Source organism: Schistocerca piceifrons, chromosome 2, assembly GCF_021461385.2.
Source record: "Schistocerca piceifrons isolate TAMUIC-IGC-003096 chromosome 2, iqSchPice1.1, whole genome shotgun sequence".
In the NCBI taxonomy this organism is placed as follows: Eukaryota; Metazoa; Arthropoda; class Insecta; order Orthoptera; family Acrididae; genus Schistocerca; species Schistocerca piceifrons.
The window spans coordinates 480,726,690-480,748,465 of record NC_060139.1 but is presented as its reverse complement, the minus strand read 5'-3'; the positions used below and the strand labels follow the sequence as shown (position 1 = coordinate 480,748,465).

Sequence of the window (21,776 nt, the reverse complement as noted above, 5' to 3'; positions counted from 1 at the left end):
GATATTCTACGACCCCTTTTGTCACCCTTCACACCAACCAACCCTGGTTTTATTTTAAGAAAGATAATGCTCGGCTGCACATGGCAAGTGTTTCTACTGCTTGTCGCAGCGCTTTCCAAATCCTACCTTGGGTAGCAAGGTCGCCGGATCTCTCCCCATTTGAGAACATTTGGAGCATTACGGGCAGAGCCCTCCAACCAGCTCGGGCTTTTGACGATCTAATCAGCCAATTGGACGGAATTTGGTACTGTGTCCCTCAGGCAGTCATCGAACAACTCTGTCAGTCAGTGCCAATCCGAATAACTGCTTGCGTAAGGGCCAGAGGCGAACAAACGCGTTATTGACTCGCTCAATTTGTGAAGTTCCTTCTCTTGAGTAAATCATCTGAAATTTTAATCGTTTGTTTGTCTGAACGTGTACATAACATCTAAACACATTCGAACAATTCCTTCGTGGTGCATCTTTTTTTTCCCCTCAGAGCATACTTTGTAAATTAACCACCACAACTTGGGAAACTAAACCACCAGTTGTTAAAACTAAAGCTTTATCAATATGTTTTTTTTTCAGTCCTAGTTTAGTGTAAATTAACACGAGTTAATAAAGTCGACTATCTTCGGAAATGAAAGCTTCACACTTTCTTATCTGGTATCTCACCTCCAACAATTAGAAAGCGGCAGGCTACAAAGGGAGAGCTAAACACCCTTTTTCCCAACTACATCTGCTTCGTAGCACGCACCATTAAGGTTCAGGAATAATTTTCTTAGCACTACTGTAAACTTCTAGAAAAAAGCCATCTCTCTGCTGCAGAAGTAGATAATATCGAAGGCACACCACTGGGTCCGAACTTTATTGGAGCTCGCAGAATGATATAAAAAATACTTGGAGGTGCTGGAAATCCCTGAATCGATTTCGGGCTCGTCTTGCTAGATGCAACGAATTTCTGCACATTTGGAATTTCCTTGACTTTCCAAGACCTTTTGAATACGTTGCAGCACGGACGGTTCACGAATGTGCTCCTGGCCTCGACGGCCCGTGCAGCGTTTCTGGGCAGAGCTGATACCAGTCCATCCCAGTAGAGGGAACGTGGTCTTTTTCGGAACTAAAACTGCACAGTGCGTGCGTGTTTCGTCGCTTATAGTTTTTTAATTATTTGTGAAATATGTGTTCCACTGTATCTGACGCTTCTAATTCAATTAATAATAATAATAAATGAAGTCGTTGGTCTCAAAAAACGCGGACCGTGGTTTCGCGGTTGCGTTCTTGCTTCCCGAGCACGGGATCCCGGGTTCGATTTGCGGCGGGGTCAGGGATTTTCACCTGCCTCGAGATGTCTGGTTTGTGTGCTGCCCTCATCATTTCATCCTCAGTCATGGAAGTGGCAAGATTGGACTGAGAAACGGTTGGGAATTTGTACTGGCGCTAAATAACCGCGCAGTTGAGCGCCCCACAAACCAAACATCATCATTATTGTCCTTATAACTACTTCATAAAAATAATGCAATGGAAGAGAAATGGACACCTGCAAGGGATTCAGAGGATAAGGTACCGTGGATATGGGGTCAGAACAACCAATCAGCCATTATCAGCTTGTGGTTCGTTACTGGACGTGATAGCGCCCCACATCAGCTGCGTAATTTGAACGGGAACAGACACCGAGCGCTGTCGGCCTTGGGCCAGAGAAGGGAAAAGGGACACATAGGCGTGGTCAACCCTCCACTGTTGCGTTGTCAGTTCCCGTATGCGACACTTGCATCGGCTTATACTTACAGGATATATCGCCGCATCAGACAAGCGGCTAATCTTCACGACCAGGGAGAGATCACGGTTGCTCACTGCCAGCTGGAGAACACACGAACCGTTACGTTCTGGACAATTTTAGATGTTTATTTTCAGACTGAATGACGTTTGCTGATTCCATTGGGCTTCACTGCTCAAGGTTAGTTAGCTGACAGTCGCAGCAGACCACTAACCTTGAAAACACTGGTCGCTACCGGTATTAAAATAATAGCTAAAAGTCTGCACAAAAACTTAGAGCATTTATATGTAAGTAACAGTTCATCTGATGCCAATATATCCGATGTTTGATGCATCAAACGGTTTTGAAGAGAGGAACGGAGTCAGACATAGAGTCTCTGGAGACAGAATCTTAGCTCGGCATGCATGACGGGAAAAGGAATCGAACGGGGCCTTGTTGAAAGAACTACCCCAGCTTTCTGTTTAAATAGTTTAGGAGAGCAACAGGAAATCTAAATCTGTTTGGCTGTGCAGCGTTTCGAAGTCAGCTTCAGTGGCTTAAGCAGTGTGTAAACCGCATGTAATTTAAAAATAAGTACCGTACGACATGAAACGAGAGTGGAAGCCACGTACTAAAAGCTCCAAAAATTTGAGAAAATAGGAAAACAGGTCTCTTATAGGATGTCCAGTCACATTACTGTGACTACCTGTCAAAAGCCTGAATGACCACCTTTTGCTGCGCGGACTGTTGCGAGAAGTGCGCGACGTGAGTGAATGGGTATGTGGAAGGCACCGACAGAGATGTGGAGCTATGGTGACTCCAGTGTTGCGGCCAGCTGCGCTAGGTTTCTCGGTTGAGGATCCATGGCGCGCCGGCCGCTGTGGCCGAGCGGTTCTAGGCACTTCATTCGGGAACCGTACTGATGCTACGGTCGCAGGTTCGAATCCTGCCTCGGGCATGGATGTGTGTGATGTCCTTAGGTTAGTTAGGTTTAAGTACTTCTAAGTCTAGGGGACTGTTTACCTCAGATGTTAAGTCCCATAGTGCTCAGAGCCATTTGATCCATGGCGCGAACAGCCCGATCGACGTGGTGCCGCAGATTCCCGATTGGGTTTAAATCCGTGGAGTCTGGTAACGACTGGAGTGCGCTGAACTCATCCTGGCGTTCTTCAGACCACGCACGAACACCGCGAGCTGTGTGACACGCTGTACTACGCTGTCGCTAGATGCCGTCGTGCAGAAGAAAATCAAACTGCATGTGGGAACGGACGTGGTTTCCAAATATAGATACAGCTACATCTACATCTACGTGATTTTTGACTCTGCTCGCTGTTCACAATAAAGTGCCTGGCAGAGAGTTCAACGAACCACCTTCAAGTTGTCTCTCTAGAGTTCCACCCACGAACAGCACGCGGGAAAAACGAGAACTTAAATTTTCCTGTGCGAGCTCTGATTTCTCTTATTTTATCGTGTTGCTCATTTCTCTCTATGTAGATGAGTGCCAATAGAATGTTTTCGCAATCGGAGGAGAAAACTGGTGATTGAAATTTCATGAGAAGATCCCGTCGCAACGAAAAACGCCCTTGTTTTAATGACTGCTACTCCAATTCACGTATCATGTCTGTGGCACTATCTCCCCTATTTCGCGATAATACGAAACGAGCTGCCCTTCGTTGAACTTTTTCGATGTGATCCGCCAGTCCCACCTGATGCGGATCCCACACCGCGCAGTAATAATCCAGAACAGGGCGGACAAGCGTAATGTAAGCAGTCTCTTTAGTAGATCTGTTGCACCTTCTAAGTGTTCTGCCAATGAACCGCAGTCATTGTTTTGCTCTACCCACATCATTACCTATGTGATCGTTCCAATTTAGGTTATTTGTAATTGTAATCCCTAAGTATTTAGTTGAATTTACAGTCTTCTTTTTGAGTGACTTATCGCGTAATCGAAATTTAGCGGACTTCTTTAGTATTCATGTGAATAACTTCACACTTTTCTTTGTTTAGGGTCAATTGCCACGTTACGCACGATACAGATATCTCATCTAAATCATTTTGCAACTCGTTTTGGTCATCTGATGACTTTAAAATACGGTAAATAACAGCATTAATCTGCAAACAATCCAAGAGGGCTACTCAGATTGTCTACTACTTCGTTCATACAGATCAGGAACAATAGATGGCCTATAAACTTCCTTGGGGAACTCTGGATATTACTTCTGTTTTACTCGATTACTTTCCGTCTAATACTACGAAATGTGACATTCCTGACAGGAAATCACGAATCCAGTCGCACAACTGAGGCGATATTCCATAGGCACGCAGTTTGCTTAGAAGACGCTTGTGAGGAACGGTGTCGAAAGCCGTCTGGAAGTCTAAAAATATGGAATCAGTGGGCATCCCCTGTCAATAGCACTCATCACTTCATCAGTATAAATAACTAGTTGGTTTTACAAGAACTATATTTTCAGAATCCGTGCTGACTGTGTGTCAACAAATCGTTTTCTTCGAGGTAATCATTATGTTCGAAACCCTACTGCAAATCGACATTAGTCATATGGGCCTATAATTCAGTGAATTACTCCTGTTTCCCTTTTTGGGTATTGGTGTGACTTGAGCAATTTTCTAGTCTTTAGTTACGGATCTTTCTATGAGCGAGTGCTTTTATATAGTTGCGAAATATGGAGCTATTGTATCAGCATACTCTGAAAGTATACCTAAATGGTATACAATCTGGACCGGAGGCCTTGCCTTTATTATGTGATTTAAGCTGCTTTGCTACACCGAGGACATCTACTTCTATGTTTCTCATCTTCGCAGTTGTTCTAGATTGCAATTCAGGAATATTTACTTCGTCTTCTTTGCTTATGTTGATCCGTTGTGCCTTCCAGAATGGCGAGATCACTCAGTAAATGCCTCGAAACATTCCCCAGACCATAACGATTGCAGATTGCTTTGTTTTCAGACGTTTCAAGCCGTATACATCAACGGCCAGCTGGCCAATGGAGAATAAAACGTGACTCATTTGGAACCAGGCGCCTTCTGCGGAAGTCCATATGCAGCAACGTTCACCCCTTGGTTCGTCTAATGGAAGAGGAGGTAGATGAAGATGAAATGGGAGATATGATACTGCGTGGAGAGTTTGACAGAACACTGGAAGACCTAAGCCGAAACAAGGCCCCGGGAGTAGACAACTACTGACAGCCTTGGGAGAGCCAGTCCTGACAAAACTCTACCATCTGGTGAACAAGATGTATGAGACAGGCGAAATTCCCTCAGACTTCAAGAAGAATATAATAATTCCAATCCCACAGAAAGCAGGTGTTGACAGATGTGAAAATTACTGAACTATCAGTTTAATAAGTCACAGCTGCAAAATACTAACGCGTATTCTTTACAGACGAATGGAAAAACTGGTAGAAGCCGACCTCGGGGGAGATCAGTTTGGATTTCGTAGAGGCAATACTGACCCTACGACTTAGCTTAGAAGAAAGATTAAGGAAAGGCAAACCTACGTTTCTAGCAATTGTAGATTAGAGAAAGCTTTTGACAATGTTGACTGGAATACTCTCTTTCAAATTCTGAAGGTGGCAGGGGTAAAATACAGGGAGCGAAAGGCTATTTACAATTTGTACAGTAAGCAGATGGCAGTTATAAGAGTCGAGGGACATCAAAGGGAAGCAGTGGTTGGGAAGGGAGTGAGACAGGGTTGTAGCCTCTCCCCGATGCTGTTCAATCTGTATATTGAGCAAGCAGTAAAGGAAACAAAAGAAAAGTTCGGAGTAGGTATTAAAATCCATGGAGAAGAAATAAAAACTTTGAGGTTTGACGATGACATTGTAATTCTGTTAGAGACAGCAAAGGACTTGGAAGAGCAGTTGAACGGAATGGACAGTGTGTTGAAAGGAGGATATAAGATGAACATCAACAAAAGCAAAACGAGGATAATTGAATGTAGTCGAATTAAGTCGGGTGATGCTGAGGGAATTAGTTTAGGAAATGAGACACTTAAAGTAGTAAAGGAATTTTGCTATTTGGGGAGCAAAATAACTGATGATGGTCGAAGTAGAGAGGATATAAAATGTAGACCGGCAATGGCAAGGAAAGCGTTTCTGAAGAAGAGGAATTTGTTAACATCAAGAATAGATTTAAGTGTCAGGAAGTCGGTTCTGAAAGTATTTGTATGGAGTGTAGCCATATATGGAAGTGAAACATGGACGATAGATAGTTTAAACAAGAAGAGAATAGAAGCTTTCGAAATGTGGTGCTACAGAAGAATGCTGAAGATTAGATGGGTAGATCACATAACTAATGATGAGGTATTGAGTAGAATTGGGGAGAAGAGGAGTTTGTGGCACAACTTGACTAGAAGAAGGGATCAGTTGGTAGGACATGTTCTGAGGCATCAAGGAATCACCAATTTAGTATTGGAGGGCAGCGTGGAGGGTAAAAATCGTAGAGGGAGACCAAGAGATGAATACACTAAGCAGATTCAGAAGGATGTAGGCTGCAGTAGGCACTGGGAGATGAAGAAGCTTGCACAGGATGGAGTAGCATGGAGAGCTGCATCAAACCAGTATCAGGACTGAAGACAACAACAACAACAACCTCTCCACAGTCGTCGTTCATCCGTGTCGTCTACGACCTGTGGTGCACCACAGCTGCCTTGGCGCCGGCTACAAAGAGCGCCATTTTGCCATGCGCAGTACACTTTAACCACTGCGGTACCATGTCTTAATTGAAAAGTAAGTTCCTCTTAAGAAATATGCCAACATTGCACGCGCCTATTATTTTCTACACATGACACGCATAAATTACCACGTAGATTTAGTTGATGATTATGCAAGAGTGATGCAAGTGTTTCTAAGTATAAATCCAACGGAAACGACCGCTGCATACGAGATACTGACAGTAATTTGTTTCGTTGCATGAATGTGCGACACATGAGCAGACATTCACGATAAAATCTGCGAGGTTTAGGAATAATAAATAAGGTGAAGTACTTTTCGAGAACGTGCGATCGCAAAAAAATTAGTAGTTTTCCCTTTCCCTTCGACCTCCATTTGGGTCCCGAATCTTTCCTCGCTGTGGCTCATCCACGAGGATGTTGAAAAATTGTTGCTAATTGATTATCATCCCTGGCGGCAAATTTATGACGGGAATATCTAGGTAGGTCTCAAGCCAAGAGTCCAAGCCTCTCGACGTCGCCGTGCATCTCTCTTATCTACTACACTTCTTTCTGGAATCTGTAAACCGTATACTCTCCACAGAAGACTGAGATATTCATTCTGAAGAAAATCTTTAGTGTGTAGCTCACATATTTTGCGTCATAACCTTTCTCGGAGTATCGCTGGTTCAGCAAGGTTTGCAGGAAAGATATACGTTATCAGAGTGAGAGAGAAACTGGCAGGTCGAAGCTGTGAGGTGAGTCCTGGAGCCTCCTGAGGCGGCCCTACCCGGGTATTCAAAGGGTGCGCCAGCTCCAGGAGGCGTCGAAGGCTGAGTGCAACATCCTCTACGTGCTGATTATTAATTTGTGCTCAAATGTACAATACTACTACACTGCCTCACAAAGTGAAGCACTAAGAAGACATGGTCAGATGTCAACGTAACTTTAAGTACGCACCATCAGCAGAACACACACCATCAGGAGACTAGATTTGCGATTCTCTGACAAGTAGAGTGCACTGGTGTTGTTAGTACTGTTATCAGGCCTGGTAGGGTATATCGAGGGCGTAAGCGGCGTCAAGTGCTGAGTCATGACTGTGAAGGACACAGACATGCCACGCACTCATGTGAGACAGCATTATTACCAGCTGACAGGGACTTCATTGTTGGTCTCCATTCGGCCTGTGGTTGAAACATGCAGTATCCATATTTATGCGGCATCTGGATGTGACAGTGGCCCAATGTTGGACTGCATGAGACCTGAGGGCAAGCATACTCGTCATCTATACTTTTGTCTACCACGTTTGTCCACCACAAGCGAGGAGAGGCAATATCATCACATACCCTCTCATCTCATAAAATTTCATTTCGCTTCCTGCACCGCCTTCTGAGTGCTTCACTTTTCTGTCGATCAGTGCAATTTTATTTTACATACGAACGTAAGTGAACAGACACGTAAAAAGCTGTGACTCTCATGTTTAATTGCTTCATCCTTTAAGCTGGAATGAAATTATTGACAATGTGAGTGATTCTGCGAATACTAAAGCTCTGTAAATTTATTTGTTATTTTTAAAATTGAATGAATAATTATGTGTTTTAGAGTTGTATGTGTGACAATAAATGTACTTTGGACAAAATTTATTTGATACAAATCCTAAAACAAAATTAACATCATAATCATTGAATGCTAGGGCTAGAGTAAGTAAACTTTTGTTCTGCATCGGTTGGAGACGCCAAGGCAATGCTCGTACCCAGGCAAAAGGTAGGCTAGGGCCTTTGCTGGGCGTGCAAGGAGAGCTCAGCGGTTAAAAGAGTCGCCCGCCAAAGGGAAAGCTCCGATACAGAATTCCAACCCGATGCAGGGCTTTAAACATAAATGTGTTTATGAGGAGAGTACGCACATTATTCTCATCTTGACGATTCCTATATCATCGAAGAGTTTATGAATGCAACGATCTAACGAAGTAGTATACGTAAAGGTCCAACAGGTAATCATTCGTAACTCTATTGACATATATAACAGTTAACAATAAAAAAAAAGAAACAAGTTCATGGTTCGACGTCCCGTTGCCTCCTGAAGGCGTGTGCGCTGCGGCATCTCGTTCGGCAGCTGCTGTACAGATGACACGTCTTACAACATATCATTTATCATGAATACGGCAGAGGTAGTGTCCAGAGAAACTGTAATTGCCCTGGCAGGTGACAGAAATGGTTGTTTGAAAGCACTAACCTTCATGTAGACATGATTTCTTTTTTAAATGGTTCCGCAAATAACCACTTTCTGGAATTATTTTGGAAATTTGTGGTAAGATCGTATGGGACCAAGCTTCTGAGGCCATCGGTCGCCAAGCTTACACACTACTTAATCTAACTTAAACTAACTTACGCTAAGGACAACACACACACCATTGCCCGAGGGAGGAGTCGAACCTCCGACGGGGGAGGCCGCGCGAACCGTGACAAGGCGCCCAAGACCACTTCTGAAGGTTTACCACCACTATGAAATTGTTTTATTGTGTTATTTGTTTTTGTGCTATGATAATTTGTTGCACATTATAACCTTTCAGCAATTTATTAGACAGTTTTACTAGTTTTAAAAGACGTTTCCAACAGCGCAATGCTTTTTAAGCAGTTCGTAACAAATTTGTCTCAAGTACACAATCAATTGTAAGCATCTCGCAATAAAATGAAAATGTCATTTACATCACCTACTTCAATGATCTTTTGTACACCTAGCAGCACATGTTTTGTTGCTTATCTATCCCTATATTCGTTTATGAGAGCAATAATCATGATGAGACCTAGCATTTCAGTAGGAGTAATGCATCACTCTTCACCGAGCCCCATAACTAGAATTCTTGACGGTGTCACGCCCCATTCCATTTGACAGTGCGATCGAAGAAGTGTCCTCGTATCGTGTAAGTTATTTTCCAGACCTTCGGGACGAAGAAGATGAGTGAGAAAAGACTGAAACCGCATACATTAGCGGAACATCTCATGTACGCTCAATGAAGTGTGTCCCATCTTGGACAACGGTCGGAATAGAACACATACAGCAGTTTTCTTCAAATGACGATTTCCCGTCGTTTCTCGGAATATTCCATTTTTCCTAGAACATCCGTTAAAATAACTGACTGACTGACTTCTATTTCGCCGTTTTTGATCTGCAATTTTTGACAGTAGTGAACCACACCATATACAAGTATACAACCACGATATACAGTTCAGTGTGTATCAGCTACAAGTCTGAATTGTAAGCTGCTAACTCCCCACTTTGCTGCACATCTCGATAAAATGGTGACATACCAAAAAGCGGCGTCTGTTCAGGTAAATCAGCAAGCCACGTATACGTGTCAACATCACAGAATCAAATCATGCACAGCACGCCTATTATGAGAAGACGCAGCCCGATTCCGTAAGATGCATCCTCAGTAACACGTCTATGGAAAAAAAAAAAAAATCCTCTGAGGATGTTTAGGAAAATTGTAAGAGACGTGTCTGCCTACTGCAACACTTTCAAGTCATTTGTGTAATCTCTCTGTTTTGGGGAACTGTTAACATCTTGGAGTAAGAATGCTCGGAAAGTGGAAACATTGTTGACGCACTGAACGACAATAATGCGCGAGTGGTTTAGCCCTGGAAGACACACTTCGTTGGCGAACCTAGAAGGAGATAATGAGCTTTTATAGCTCGATAGTGTTTATTGAGGGTGTTCGCTCTGAATTGTTAATCGTATATACAGTTCATAGCCGGCCGGTGTGGCCGTGCGGTTCTAGGCGCTTCAGTCTGGAACCGCGTGACCGCTACGGTCGCAGGTTCGAATCCTGCCTCGGGCATGGATGTGTGTGATGTACTTAGGTTAGTTAGGTTTAAGTAGTTCTAAGTTCTAGGAGACTGATGACCACTGATGTTAAGTCCCATAGTGCTCAGAGCCATTTGAACCATTTTATACAGTTCATAACGGGAATTATTATATGCCAATAATGTTTTTTGGTAACCGTTAAGTTGTCATCCGTGAAATCATCTGAATAACAAACATGTACGTTGGCAGCAGCAGAACCGTTCTGGAGCTGGACTCAAATCCCAGCTATCTAAATTCTCGCGAAAAGAGCGACGTCTTCCCTCAAGTGATTCCCATTTGAGTTCACGAAGCGTCTCCGAAAGACTTGGATTATGATCGGACCCGCTGTTATAAATCTAGCAGCACTCTTTTGAATTGCTTCAATGTTTTCCTTTTTGATTGGGCTCTCAAATACTCACACAGTACATAAGAATGAGTCGCACTAGCGTTCCATACGCCGTCTTCTTTATAGACTAGCTACACTTTCCCAAAGTTCTCACTGTAAAACGAAATGGGCTATTCGCCTTCCCTACTACCAATCTATCGTGTTCATTCCATTTCATATCGCTTTCCAACATTACTCGTAGATATTTAATCGAGGTGACCATGTCAAGCAGCACCCTGCTAATACTGAATTCGAAAGTTACAGGATTATTTTTCCTGCTCATCCTCATTAACTTACATTTTTCTGCATTTAGATCAAGCTGCCATTCACACCAACTAGAAATTCTGCCTAAGTCATCTTGTATGCACAACAGCCACTCAACGACGACAAATTGCTGCTGACCCTGTCCATCAGATCATTTATGTATACAGAGAATAAGAACGGTCCTATCATACTTTCCTGGGGCACTCCTGGCGACACGTTTAATCTCTGATGAACACTCGCCGTTAAGGACAACGTATTCTGTTCTATTACTTAAACCGTCTTCGAGCCATTCATATTTGCTGTTGTGGTCTTCAGAGACTGGTTTGATGCAGCTCTCCATGCATCCTGTGCTAGCTTCTTCATCTCCCAGTACCTACTGCAGCCTACATCCTTCTGAATCTTCTTAGTGTATTCATCTCTTGGTCTCCCTCTGAGACTTTTACCCTCCACGCTGCCCTCCAATGCTAAATTGGTGATCCCTTGATGCCTCAGAACATGTCCTATCAACCGATCCCTTCTTCTACTCAAGTTGTGCCACAAATTTCTCTTCTCCCCAATTCTATTCAGTACCTCCTTATTAGTTATGTGATCTACCCATCTAATCTTCAGCATTCTTCTGTAGCACCACATTTCGAAAGCTTCTATTCTCTTCTTGTCCAAACTATTTATCGTCCATGTTTCACTTCCGTACATGGCTACACTCCACACAAATACTTTCAGAAACGACTTCCTAACAGTTAAATCTATACTCGATGTTAACATATTTCTCTTCTTCAGTAACGCTTTCCTTGCCATTGACAGTCTACATTTTACATTTCTCTACCTCGACCGTCATCAGTTTATTTGCTCCCCAAACAGCAAAACTGGGAACCTAAACCGTGTGCTCAAACCTTCGTCAACTGTCTACAGTGAGGCGCCGTGTCAAACGCTTTCCGCTAGTCTAGGAATATCGAATCTGCCTGTTGCCTCCATCCTTGGTTTGTAGGATGTTGTTGTTGTGGTCTTTTTAACATCTATGGTCATCAGTCCCCTAGAACTTAGAACTACTTAAACCTAACTAACCCAAGGACATCACACAACACCCAGCCATCACGAGGCAGAGAAAATCCCTGACCCCGCCGGGAATCGAACCCGGGAACCCGGGCGTGGGAAGCGAGAACGCTACCGCACGACCACCGGGCTATCCTGTGCATGCTCCTTCATCTCCCAGTACCTACTGCAACCTAAATCCTTCTGAATCTGCTTAGTGTATTCATCTCTTGGTCTCCCTCTACAATTTTTACCCTCCACACTGCCCTCCAATGCTAAATTTGTGATCCCTTGATGCCTCAGGACATGTCCTACCAACCGACCCCTTCTTCTAGTCAAGTTGTGCCACAAACTTCTCTTCTCCCCAGTCCTATTCAATACCTCCTCATTAGTTACGTGATCTACCCACCTAATCTTCAACATTCTTCTGTAGCACCACATTTCGAAAGCTTCTATTCTCTTCTTGTCCAAACTATTTATTGTCCATGTTTCACTTCCATACATGTCTACACTCCATACAAATACTTTCAAAAACGACTTCCTGACACTTAAATCTATACTCGATGTTAACAAATTTCTCGTCTTCAGAAACGCTTTCCTTGCCATTGCCAGTCTACATTTTATATCCTCTCTACTTCGACCATCATCAGTTATTCCGCTCCCCAAATAGCAAAACTCCTTTATTATTTTAAGTGCCTCATTTCCTAATCTAATTCCCTCAGCATCACCCGACTTAATTCGACTACATTCAATTATCCTCGTTTTGCTTTTGTTGATGTTCATGTTATATCCTCCTTTCAAGACACCGTCCATTCCGTTCAACTGCTCTTCCAAGTCCTTTGCTGTCTCTGACAGAATTACAATGTCATCGGCGAACCTCAAAGTTTTTATTTCTTCTCCCTGGATTTTAATACCTACTCCAAATTTTTCTTTTGTTTTCTTTACTGCTTGCTCAATATACAGATTGAATAACATCGGGGATTGTAGGATATCATGTGAGAAAAGGACGCGCTGATTTTCGCACGATCCATTGTTTACTGAATCAGGAGCACCCCTCATTGATTGAATCCCGCTTCATTACTGAAGATACCTGTTGCTCCCATTTCTACTTGAAATGAATTTCGCGGTCGTTATTGCGAAACATAATATAATGTATGCAAGGCCTATTATTTAGTAGACAACGAACTAATATCTTAGCCGAATGTTGAAGGATTACGGCCGATCTGTTGCTTCTAAAAAACAAGCTATATATCGGATATTGTGGCAGTTGCTACAAGTAGTACGACTCGAATTTCGTGATCCTTAAAACAGTCTGGCCCGGACATACACGGCGGTCAACGTTGGTCCACAGTCGAGCTAAAAAAAAACAGCGTTCCTGTTGTCGAATGCAGAGAGGAACTTACCTTCTATGCGACACATCATCGTGACCGACTTGGAGGAGACGTGTGATCAGAATGCTTTGATTAAGATGTTAATGTTTAGTGCTGAACTAGCCTTTGGACTTCGGAAATTTCGTCTTCCTGTAACTTCCTATCCTTCGTTTGTGGTAAGTTGAAGGTTTGCGTGATAGCATGCACAAGATAGCATCTGCACAAGAATACTGGTACTGCTGGTAAAGAAAGTTACTAAAATCGGCCATCCAAGAATAATAAGAATAATTAAGTTACTTCTAACTTTAACACAATTTCAGTCACGAAGAAACTTCGTGGCTCTGGCTGCGGAAATGAGATTTTTTTTAAAAACAATTTATTTACTACATATAAGTATTAGATCCAAGTACATATTTGTATGGTCAGTTTTATAAAATAGTGATCACGTAGACTATTTAATTACCACAGGTGGGATATATCATTTTTAAACGCAATAACACCATACATTGTAACATATTTTACACCTACTGCATGATCTATCTAACATATATAAGAGACATTTTGAATCTGCTGCCATTCTGCCTACACACATTTTAATTCTATTACATTCGTATGCCTATTTCCAAAATAGAGTTCCACCTAACGCAAGAAGCGAAACACACCGTAAAATAGAAAAACGATGCTCCACAAAGGAAACATCCGAATGGGACGGAAATTGGTAGGTGTGATGTACATGTACACACAAACAAATGATAACAATTTTAAAAAAAAGAAAAGAGAAAGAGCTTTACACATTCAGCAAGTCAATAACGCGTTGGTCCGCCTCAGCCTCTTACGCAAGCTGTTATTCGGCTTGGCATTGATTGAAAGAGTTGTCGGATGCTCTCCGTGAGGGATATCGTGCGATATTCTGTCCAACTGGCTCGTTAGATCGTCAAAATCCTGAGCTGACTGGCGGGCCCTGGCCATAATGCTCCGAAAACATCTGAATTGAGGAGAGATATGGCGACCTTGTTGCCCAAGGCAGGGCTTGGCAAACACGTAGAGAAGCAGTAGAATGTCTCGTCGTGAAGAGGCGGGCTTTATCCTGCTGAAATGTAAGCCCAGGATGGCTTACAGCACCCTTACAACACAGCGGTACGTCGACGATATTCCGCGTCCCTTTTGTTGCCCTTCAATGCGAACTACAGTAGGCTTACATTTCATCAAGAAACTGCCCGCCCGCACACGACGAGTTTCTATTGCTTGTCTCCGTGCTTGCCAAAACCTACCGTGGCCCTGTAAAGTCGCCGAGGCTCTCACCAATTGAGGACGTTTGGAGCATTATGCCTCCAACCACCTCGGGATTTTGACGATCTGACACGCCAGTTGGGCAGAATTTGGTACTAAATCCCTGAGGAGGGCATCCGACATTGCTATCAATCAACTCTAAACCGAATAACTGCTTGCATAAGGACCAAAGGTGGACTTGTACGTTATCGATTTGCTCAATCTGTGAAGCTCTTTCACTTGAATAAACCACTTAAGTTATGAAACTTCCTGGAAGATTAAAACTGTGTGCCAGACCGAGACTCGAACTCGGGACCTTTGCCTTTCAGGGCCAAGTGCTCTACCAACTAAGCTACCCAAGCACGACTCACGGCCCGTCCTCACAGCCTTATTTCTGCCAGTATCTCGTCTCCTACCTTCCAAACTTTACAGAAGCTCTCCTGCGAACCTTGCAGAACTAGCACTCCTGAAAGAAAGGATATTGCGGAGACATGACTTAGCCACAGCCCGGGGGATGTTTCCAGAATGAGATTTTCACTGTGCAGCGGAGTGTGCGCTGATATGAAACTTCCTGGCAGATTAAAACTGTGTGCCGGACCGAGACTCGAAGTCGGAACCTTTGCGTTTCGTGGGCAAGTGCTCTACCAACTGAGCTACCCAAGCATGACTCACGCCCCATCCTCACAGCCTTACTTCTGCCAGTACCTCGTCTCCTACCTTCCACACTTTACAGAAGCTCTCCTGCGAACCTTGCAGAATTGGCACTCCTGAAAGTTTTAATCTGCCTGGAAGTTTCATATCAGCGCACACTCCGCTGCAGAGTGAAAATCTCATTCTGGAAACATCCCCCAGGCTGTGGCTAAGCCATGTCTCCGTAATATCCTTTCTTTCAGGAGTGCTAGTTCTGCAAGGTTCGCAGGAGAGCTTCTGTAAAGTTTGGAAGGTAAGAGACGAGCTACTGGCAGAAGTAAGGCTTTGAGGACGGGCCATGAGTCGTACTTGGGTAGCTCAGTTGGTAGAGCACTTGCCCGCGAAAGGCAAAGGTCCCGAGTTCGAGTCTCGGTCCGGCACACAGTTTTAATCTCCCAGGAAGTTTCATATCAGCGCACACTCCGCTGCAGAGTGAAAATCTCATTCCACTTAAGTTATTTCTGAAATTGTAATCATTTGTTTATCTGTACATGTACATCACATCTACCGATTTCTGCCCCATTTGAACAATTCCTTCATTGTACGTCCTCTCGTTTGTTAGTGTTCTGGAGAAAAAAAATTCTGGCTTTGCGCATGTGTTAACTAAAATGCAAGTAAACGTTACTGGAGGCATCATTCATTTGTGTTCCATGGATCCCATCAAGATAAATGACCTTCAGGGATGTGGAACGAGTCGAGGTATGCTTTAACAATAGACTAGGAAATCATAGATACTCAGTATCTATTAAAAATAAACTACCGCTATACTACTTAATGTTATTCAACCTTATAGCAGCTCTGCTTGATCACATTACAGTGTATGACGCATCGGTAAAGGCGCCCACCGGAGTGCTGTTCGGAGCCGTGTACCAGCTGGGTCACTACGACGAGTGCGTGTCGGTGCGGGCAGCGCAGTACTGCCTGCCCGAGGTGCGTTTCAAACCCTCGGAACCGCAGCCACTGCCCGCAGACCCCTACACCCTCAACTTCGACCCCGAGGGCTCTGCATGGCTCAAGCTGCAGGTCAGTCACTCCACTTGTCTCACACTGTTATATTACGTGCGTCACGAGAATCGTTAGGTGGGGTTAGTTCTTCATGTCAGGAAGCCTCGGATTGAGAAGAGGGGAGAGAGGACATTTTGGTAAACGCGTATTTATATATATCAATCTCCAAATTTCGCATTAACTTTCGGAGAACAAAGAAGCCTGAAAATCGAGGCTCACGAAAATAGCAGAGAATTCTAGAAAGTACAAGATATTTTAAATACAAGCATGTGCGGATCCAGGGGGAGGGGTTGAGAGGGGAGGGGGTGGAAGGCCTGTCATGGAGATCGTGACACCCCACCTCCCAAACAACATTTCACTAAAGGCATTTATATTTTTACATATACAGTAGAGCCCCGTAATTCGAGCGCCAGCATTTCGTGTATTTCTAGCTGATCTTAAGAAAATTAACATTTTACATAAAACTAGAGCAAAAAACCGTTTTCATACGTTCTCCGCATGTACGTTTTACACACTTTCGAATGTGTTACATTTTGAACTTCCTTTCAGCTTTCTATGTACAATACAGGTTAAACTGTCCCACTGAAGAGTAAGACAAAAATGCACAGACTGCTAATGCATTTCTATTACAGATGGACAGGTTAGGTTTCGAGGAGTGCACTTGCTCTTTCTTCTTCGACTCTTCACTGACTGGGACCGCCTGACAATCAGTTGTACAATGCATACCATCCTTATTGTTACCCGTATTTTTGTGCCTACTCAGCAACAGTAGTCATTAAAATGCAGTATGACTAAGTAACAATACAGTACACATTTTACAACGTTGGCTGACCATTGTTGTATGTACTGTAGTTGTTTGCGTAGAAATATCTGTACTGTAGTGAGCCCACTTGTGTCAGTTAACTTTGAAGTAGCGTTTGTATGTACACTGTACTGAACGTATGTAACTGTGCGCTTATTGATGTTGTAAGTCACACATTACGAAGAGTGATAGGAGTAAGAGAAAATTTGTGCTGTTGAATGTGAAACAGAAGGCTTTTAAAAGACTAGACAAAAGAGAAACATAAAAAAAACTAGCTGCTGAGTATGGAGTCGGTGAAGTGACAGCTGGATGGTGTAGAAACAGAGACAAAATTGAGAAATTTTCGTCAAACAAGTGCTCTGTTTCGTCATTTGAACGGAAGTCAGTGATTGGTTTACTCAACGAAGACAAAAAGTAAATCCAATTTCAGGGCCTATTCTACAAGAAAAAGCTGTGTTTTTTTAGAAGAGAGTTACAGGAAGGTGTGGACGACTTTCCTTTAACTTCAGGATGGGTGGATAGGTGGGAGAAGCGATACGGCGTAAGGCAGCTTGAAATTTGCGGTGAAAAACTTTCTGCTGATTCTCAAACTGTTACACAATTTTGTGAGAAATTAAGAAAAATTATACGAGAAAAAAATCTTACTCCTGATGATCTATATAACTGTGATGAGACAGGGCTAAATTATTAAATGTTTCCATCTAAAACTCTAGCTCCAAAAGAAGAATAGGGCGTCCTGGGCTACAAAAATCGAAAAGAGATGTTAACAGTTTTCCTGATGCATAGAATGCAAGTGGAGACCATAAACTGAAGCTGCTGATAATAGGGAAGTCTGCTAAGCCTAGAGCTTTATAAAATATCACTGCTTCTGCACTGTCTGTTATATATTTCCTCCAAAAATCTACTTGGATGGACAAAAATATTTTTAAGAATGATTTTTCGAAGATTTTGTTCCGGAGGCCGAAAGATAAGTAAAAGAGAAGTGCTTGCCTTCCAAGGCAATCTTAACGCTTGACGACGCTGGTTCACACCCTGATGAGAAAGAATTTCAATATGACCATTTTCGTGCATTGTTCTTACCCCCTAACGCGACGAGTTTAATGCAGCCTAGGACCAAGGCATTTTACAATGCTTGAAGAAAAAGATCGTCGTTTGCTTCAGATGCTTCCACAAACAACAGAAGGTGAAGAAACCATTAAACAAACTACGATCAAGTACGTAGTTTAATTGCTAGCTGATTCATGGTCTGAAATAAAAGCGTGACACTAATAAAAGTCTCGGAAACAGATTTTACAGAATGAAATCGATACCTACAGTACAGACGAAGATGACCTTCCCATTAGCAGAACTGACGAAAAAGCTTGCTGGATGTGAAAATGCGAATGCGAGTGATGTTTCAGAATGGATGAACAGTCCGAAGTGACCGATGCTGCAATTGTTGAAATGGTTAGTGAACCCACTGAAGAAAGTGACGACAAGGAATTGCCTGAAAAACCTGCACCAGTGATCACTCACTAGACATGGCATTGCATTATGTTGAGAAGCAAGTGGAAGCTACTCCATGACACCATTCTTCTTGGAAGATGGGGCGACATTGCTGCTAAAAATTTTAAAACAAAGGACTATGGACAATTTCTTTAAAATGTAAGTTATATTTTTGCAACTTGGAAACGTGTACCCATATATGTACATATAACAGGCATGTTGGTTGGTTGGTTGGTTGATTTGGGGGAGGGGACCAAATGGCGAGGTCATCAGTCCCATTGGATTAGGGAAGGAAATCGGCCATGCCCTGTCAAAGGAACCATCCTAGCATTTGCCTGAAGCAATTTAGGGAAATCACAGAAACCTAAATCAGGATGGCCGAACACAGGTTTGAGCTGTCATCCTCCTGATTGTGTGTCCAGTGTGCTAACCACTGCGCCATCTCACTCGGTAACAGATATGTACTATATTGTTTTTATTTACTTTTTAATCATTATTGTTCTCATTAAACATTTATTCATGATTTACCCATTGAGTAGTCTTAGTTCTGGGTAAAGTACTGACAATGGTGAGTGCTTACTTCAATTCTATAACATATTAGTGAACCCAACAATGCTTCACAATTGCTAAATGTTTGTGGGAATGGGAAATATGTCCTAATCTCCTTCCCCCCTTCTCCCTGTCCATCTCCTCTTCTCCTCTCTCTTTGCCCATTTCCTCCTCTTCTCCCCTCTCTTTGTTCATCTCCTCTTCATCCCCTCTCTCTGCCCATCTCGGCCCCCACCATTCCCTTCTTCCACCTCCTCTCCCCCCTCTCTGTCAATCTCCTCCTTCCATCTCTATATGTCCATTTCCAAACCCTCCCCTTCCTCTGCCCCTCCCCCTCCCTGTCTCTGACCTTGAATCTTGTGTATTGTTGTCATTAATAAAACCCTGATAGGGAACTGAAGTCACTTAAAATGAATAGGTAACTCAGTTGCAATCATTGGTATAAGGAGAATGAAATTTCTAATGCTCCTGGGTCTGTGATGGAAGAAGCTTCATTGACAGTATGTCACATAGTTTTAATCTGTGAGAGGATAGGCATTTCCCATTTCTGGTGGCTCCCATCAGCCATTGCATCAAGTTTCAAATTAGTCTGTGACTTGTATGGTGTACGAAGTTTTGAATGTTTTCCCCTTCTGTAGTAGTATTTTACTCATAAGCTGGTAAGCCATAAATACATCTTTCACATTTTTTGTTAAAAATGACTCTCAGGAAGAAAATGAAACATTTCGTCACTGTGTATACAGCTTTTGTTCAAAATTATATGTAAGGAGAAAGAATAGGTATAAATGAAATTTTTGCATACAAAATTTCCTGTTTATATAGTAATATTTATATACCGTACATGCTAAAACATATAGCATATGTCTGTGTGTACCTTTGCTAGAATATTGTATAAAAATTTGAAGAAAATTGGTCAAAAACGTTTTGAGATTTTTGGTAATATTGTTACTCAATGACTTATCTTCATGTATCAATATAGATAAGTTATGAATTTGGCAAAGTTTTTTGCCAGTAGTTCTGAAACCAATCCCTTGACACAGATAAGAAGTAATTTTATGAGGTACTACTTCTTGGAAGCTGTGCTCAAGCAGTTTACCAAGCACTGTTGTAAACAAATTATTGTTATTCTAATAAAGCATTTAATAGGTTTTATTGTTATTATTTCTACAATCTTAGGCATCCATGACTTGTTAAGGGCTTGTTAAGAGTGTGGGAGGGGACGGGGGGGTGGGGGGGTGGGGGGGGGGAGGGGGGGGGGAGATGAGAGATACCAAGGAGAGTGGTGGTCATTAATTAACTGTGACCCTCTCCAGAACCTAGCTCTGGAACCAAACCTGGTGCCAGTTATTCACATTTAAAGGTAAAGCTGTCCCCAGCATGAAGGCTGGTGTGGACACCACCGTGCCTTCTGGGTGTGGTTCTACTGGAGATGTTATGGCCCTGTCTTCTTCTGATGCTGGAGTTAGTTTACCCAGCCAGTTATAGGGGGACCTAAAGTTTTACCTGGGGTCCAAGAGATGGTGAAACTTGACGTTTTTCACATTAACAAATCATTGTCATGGGTGAAATATTCTTAATTTATTTCAGGTTCATGAAAATGATTGTAAAGCTTTTACAGTGACTGGAGCACATTTCTAAACAACACAGTAATTATTCTTTTCTGCTTGAATGAACCATTATGAAGGTGGGCTCATGCCAGAAACACCTCAGGACAGAAGTGGCAAAGTTGCCTCTGCTGACTTGTAGGGTTCTACTTAACTATGATCAAAAATACATCTTGTGTAGAAAAGAATGGCATATTCCAGCAACTGTGCCATTTTACTTCAGGTAAAAGTGAACTAGTGTGAAAATGTTAGGTGCTTTACTTTTTATTTATATTACGTATGTTAGATTTGTGGCATCGATAGGTCACATCAACCACATAAAGCATGATCTTTGAACTCTTAACTGCGCTGACGAGCTGCCATGTTAATTTTCCAGTCAGCCTTTGTACCTTGTACAGTGTACAAGCGTATCTTTCTTTGTGCTGAAATATACATTTATGGGACATTTATGGGAACAGTTTGTTGTGTATACAGTTATCCATATTCCCGTTTCCCATATTGGTGACCCCAAAGTTTCTATGCCTTCCACAACTTCTGCGCCATCTGTGTGGAATTAACAGGTTTTACATTCGACACCATGGCTGCCTAACCCAACGTTTTACACGATGATTTGGAGGTTCAGTTACTACTACCAGGCCACTCCAATTCCCTGCCAACAGTTGTTTCGCCACTAACAGACAGTGATTCATGATCTCGAACGAAGTTAACCTCAAACTTTGCATTTCTACAACAGCCAAGTGTTACGCCGTTTCCTCAAACAATGGACTCAGGTTTTCTGTCGCTGGACTGTGCACCCCAGCATGTGAAAGGTGAAGTGGATGATTTCCAAAATCGTGTAACGATCGATCGTTCGTGTAGTGTTCAAAGGGACCCAAATTCGCACACATGCTTTGATCCTCTACGTCCGAAAATGTTGGTTACAGTAGTGCCATGTGCAATGCCGCCATTCGTGCAAAATGCACACACGGTCAACTGCTATCAAGCTATGCCAGTTTTGCCTTCCTCACAATTTAATGATGGACATTTTTATACATCAAGTTTGCCAGGCTCAACCACCAGATCTGTTGCCCAGTTTCTTGA

The 21,776-nt window shown here is 42.7% G+C and overlaps 1 protein-coding gene across 1 annotated transcript in view; it reads left to right on the top strand.

Moving 5' to 3' along the window:
* Nucleotides 1-21,776, top strand: part of LOC124777269 (nose resistant to fluoxetine protein 6-like) — a 189,703-nt gene that overhangs the window by 63,185 nt on the left and 104,742 nt on the right. The window contains exon 3 of the mRNA XM_047252601.1: nucleotides 16,069-16,274. Coding sequence (XP_047108557.1) covers nucleotides 16,069-16,274 — 206 coding nt within the window. The remainder of the gene's footprint in view (nucleotides 1-16,068; nucleotides 16,275-21,776) is intronic.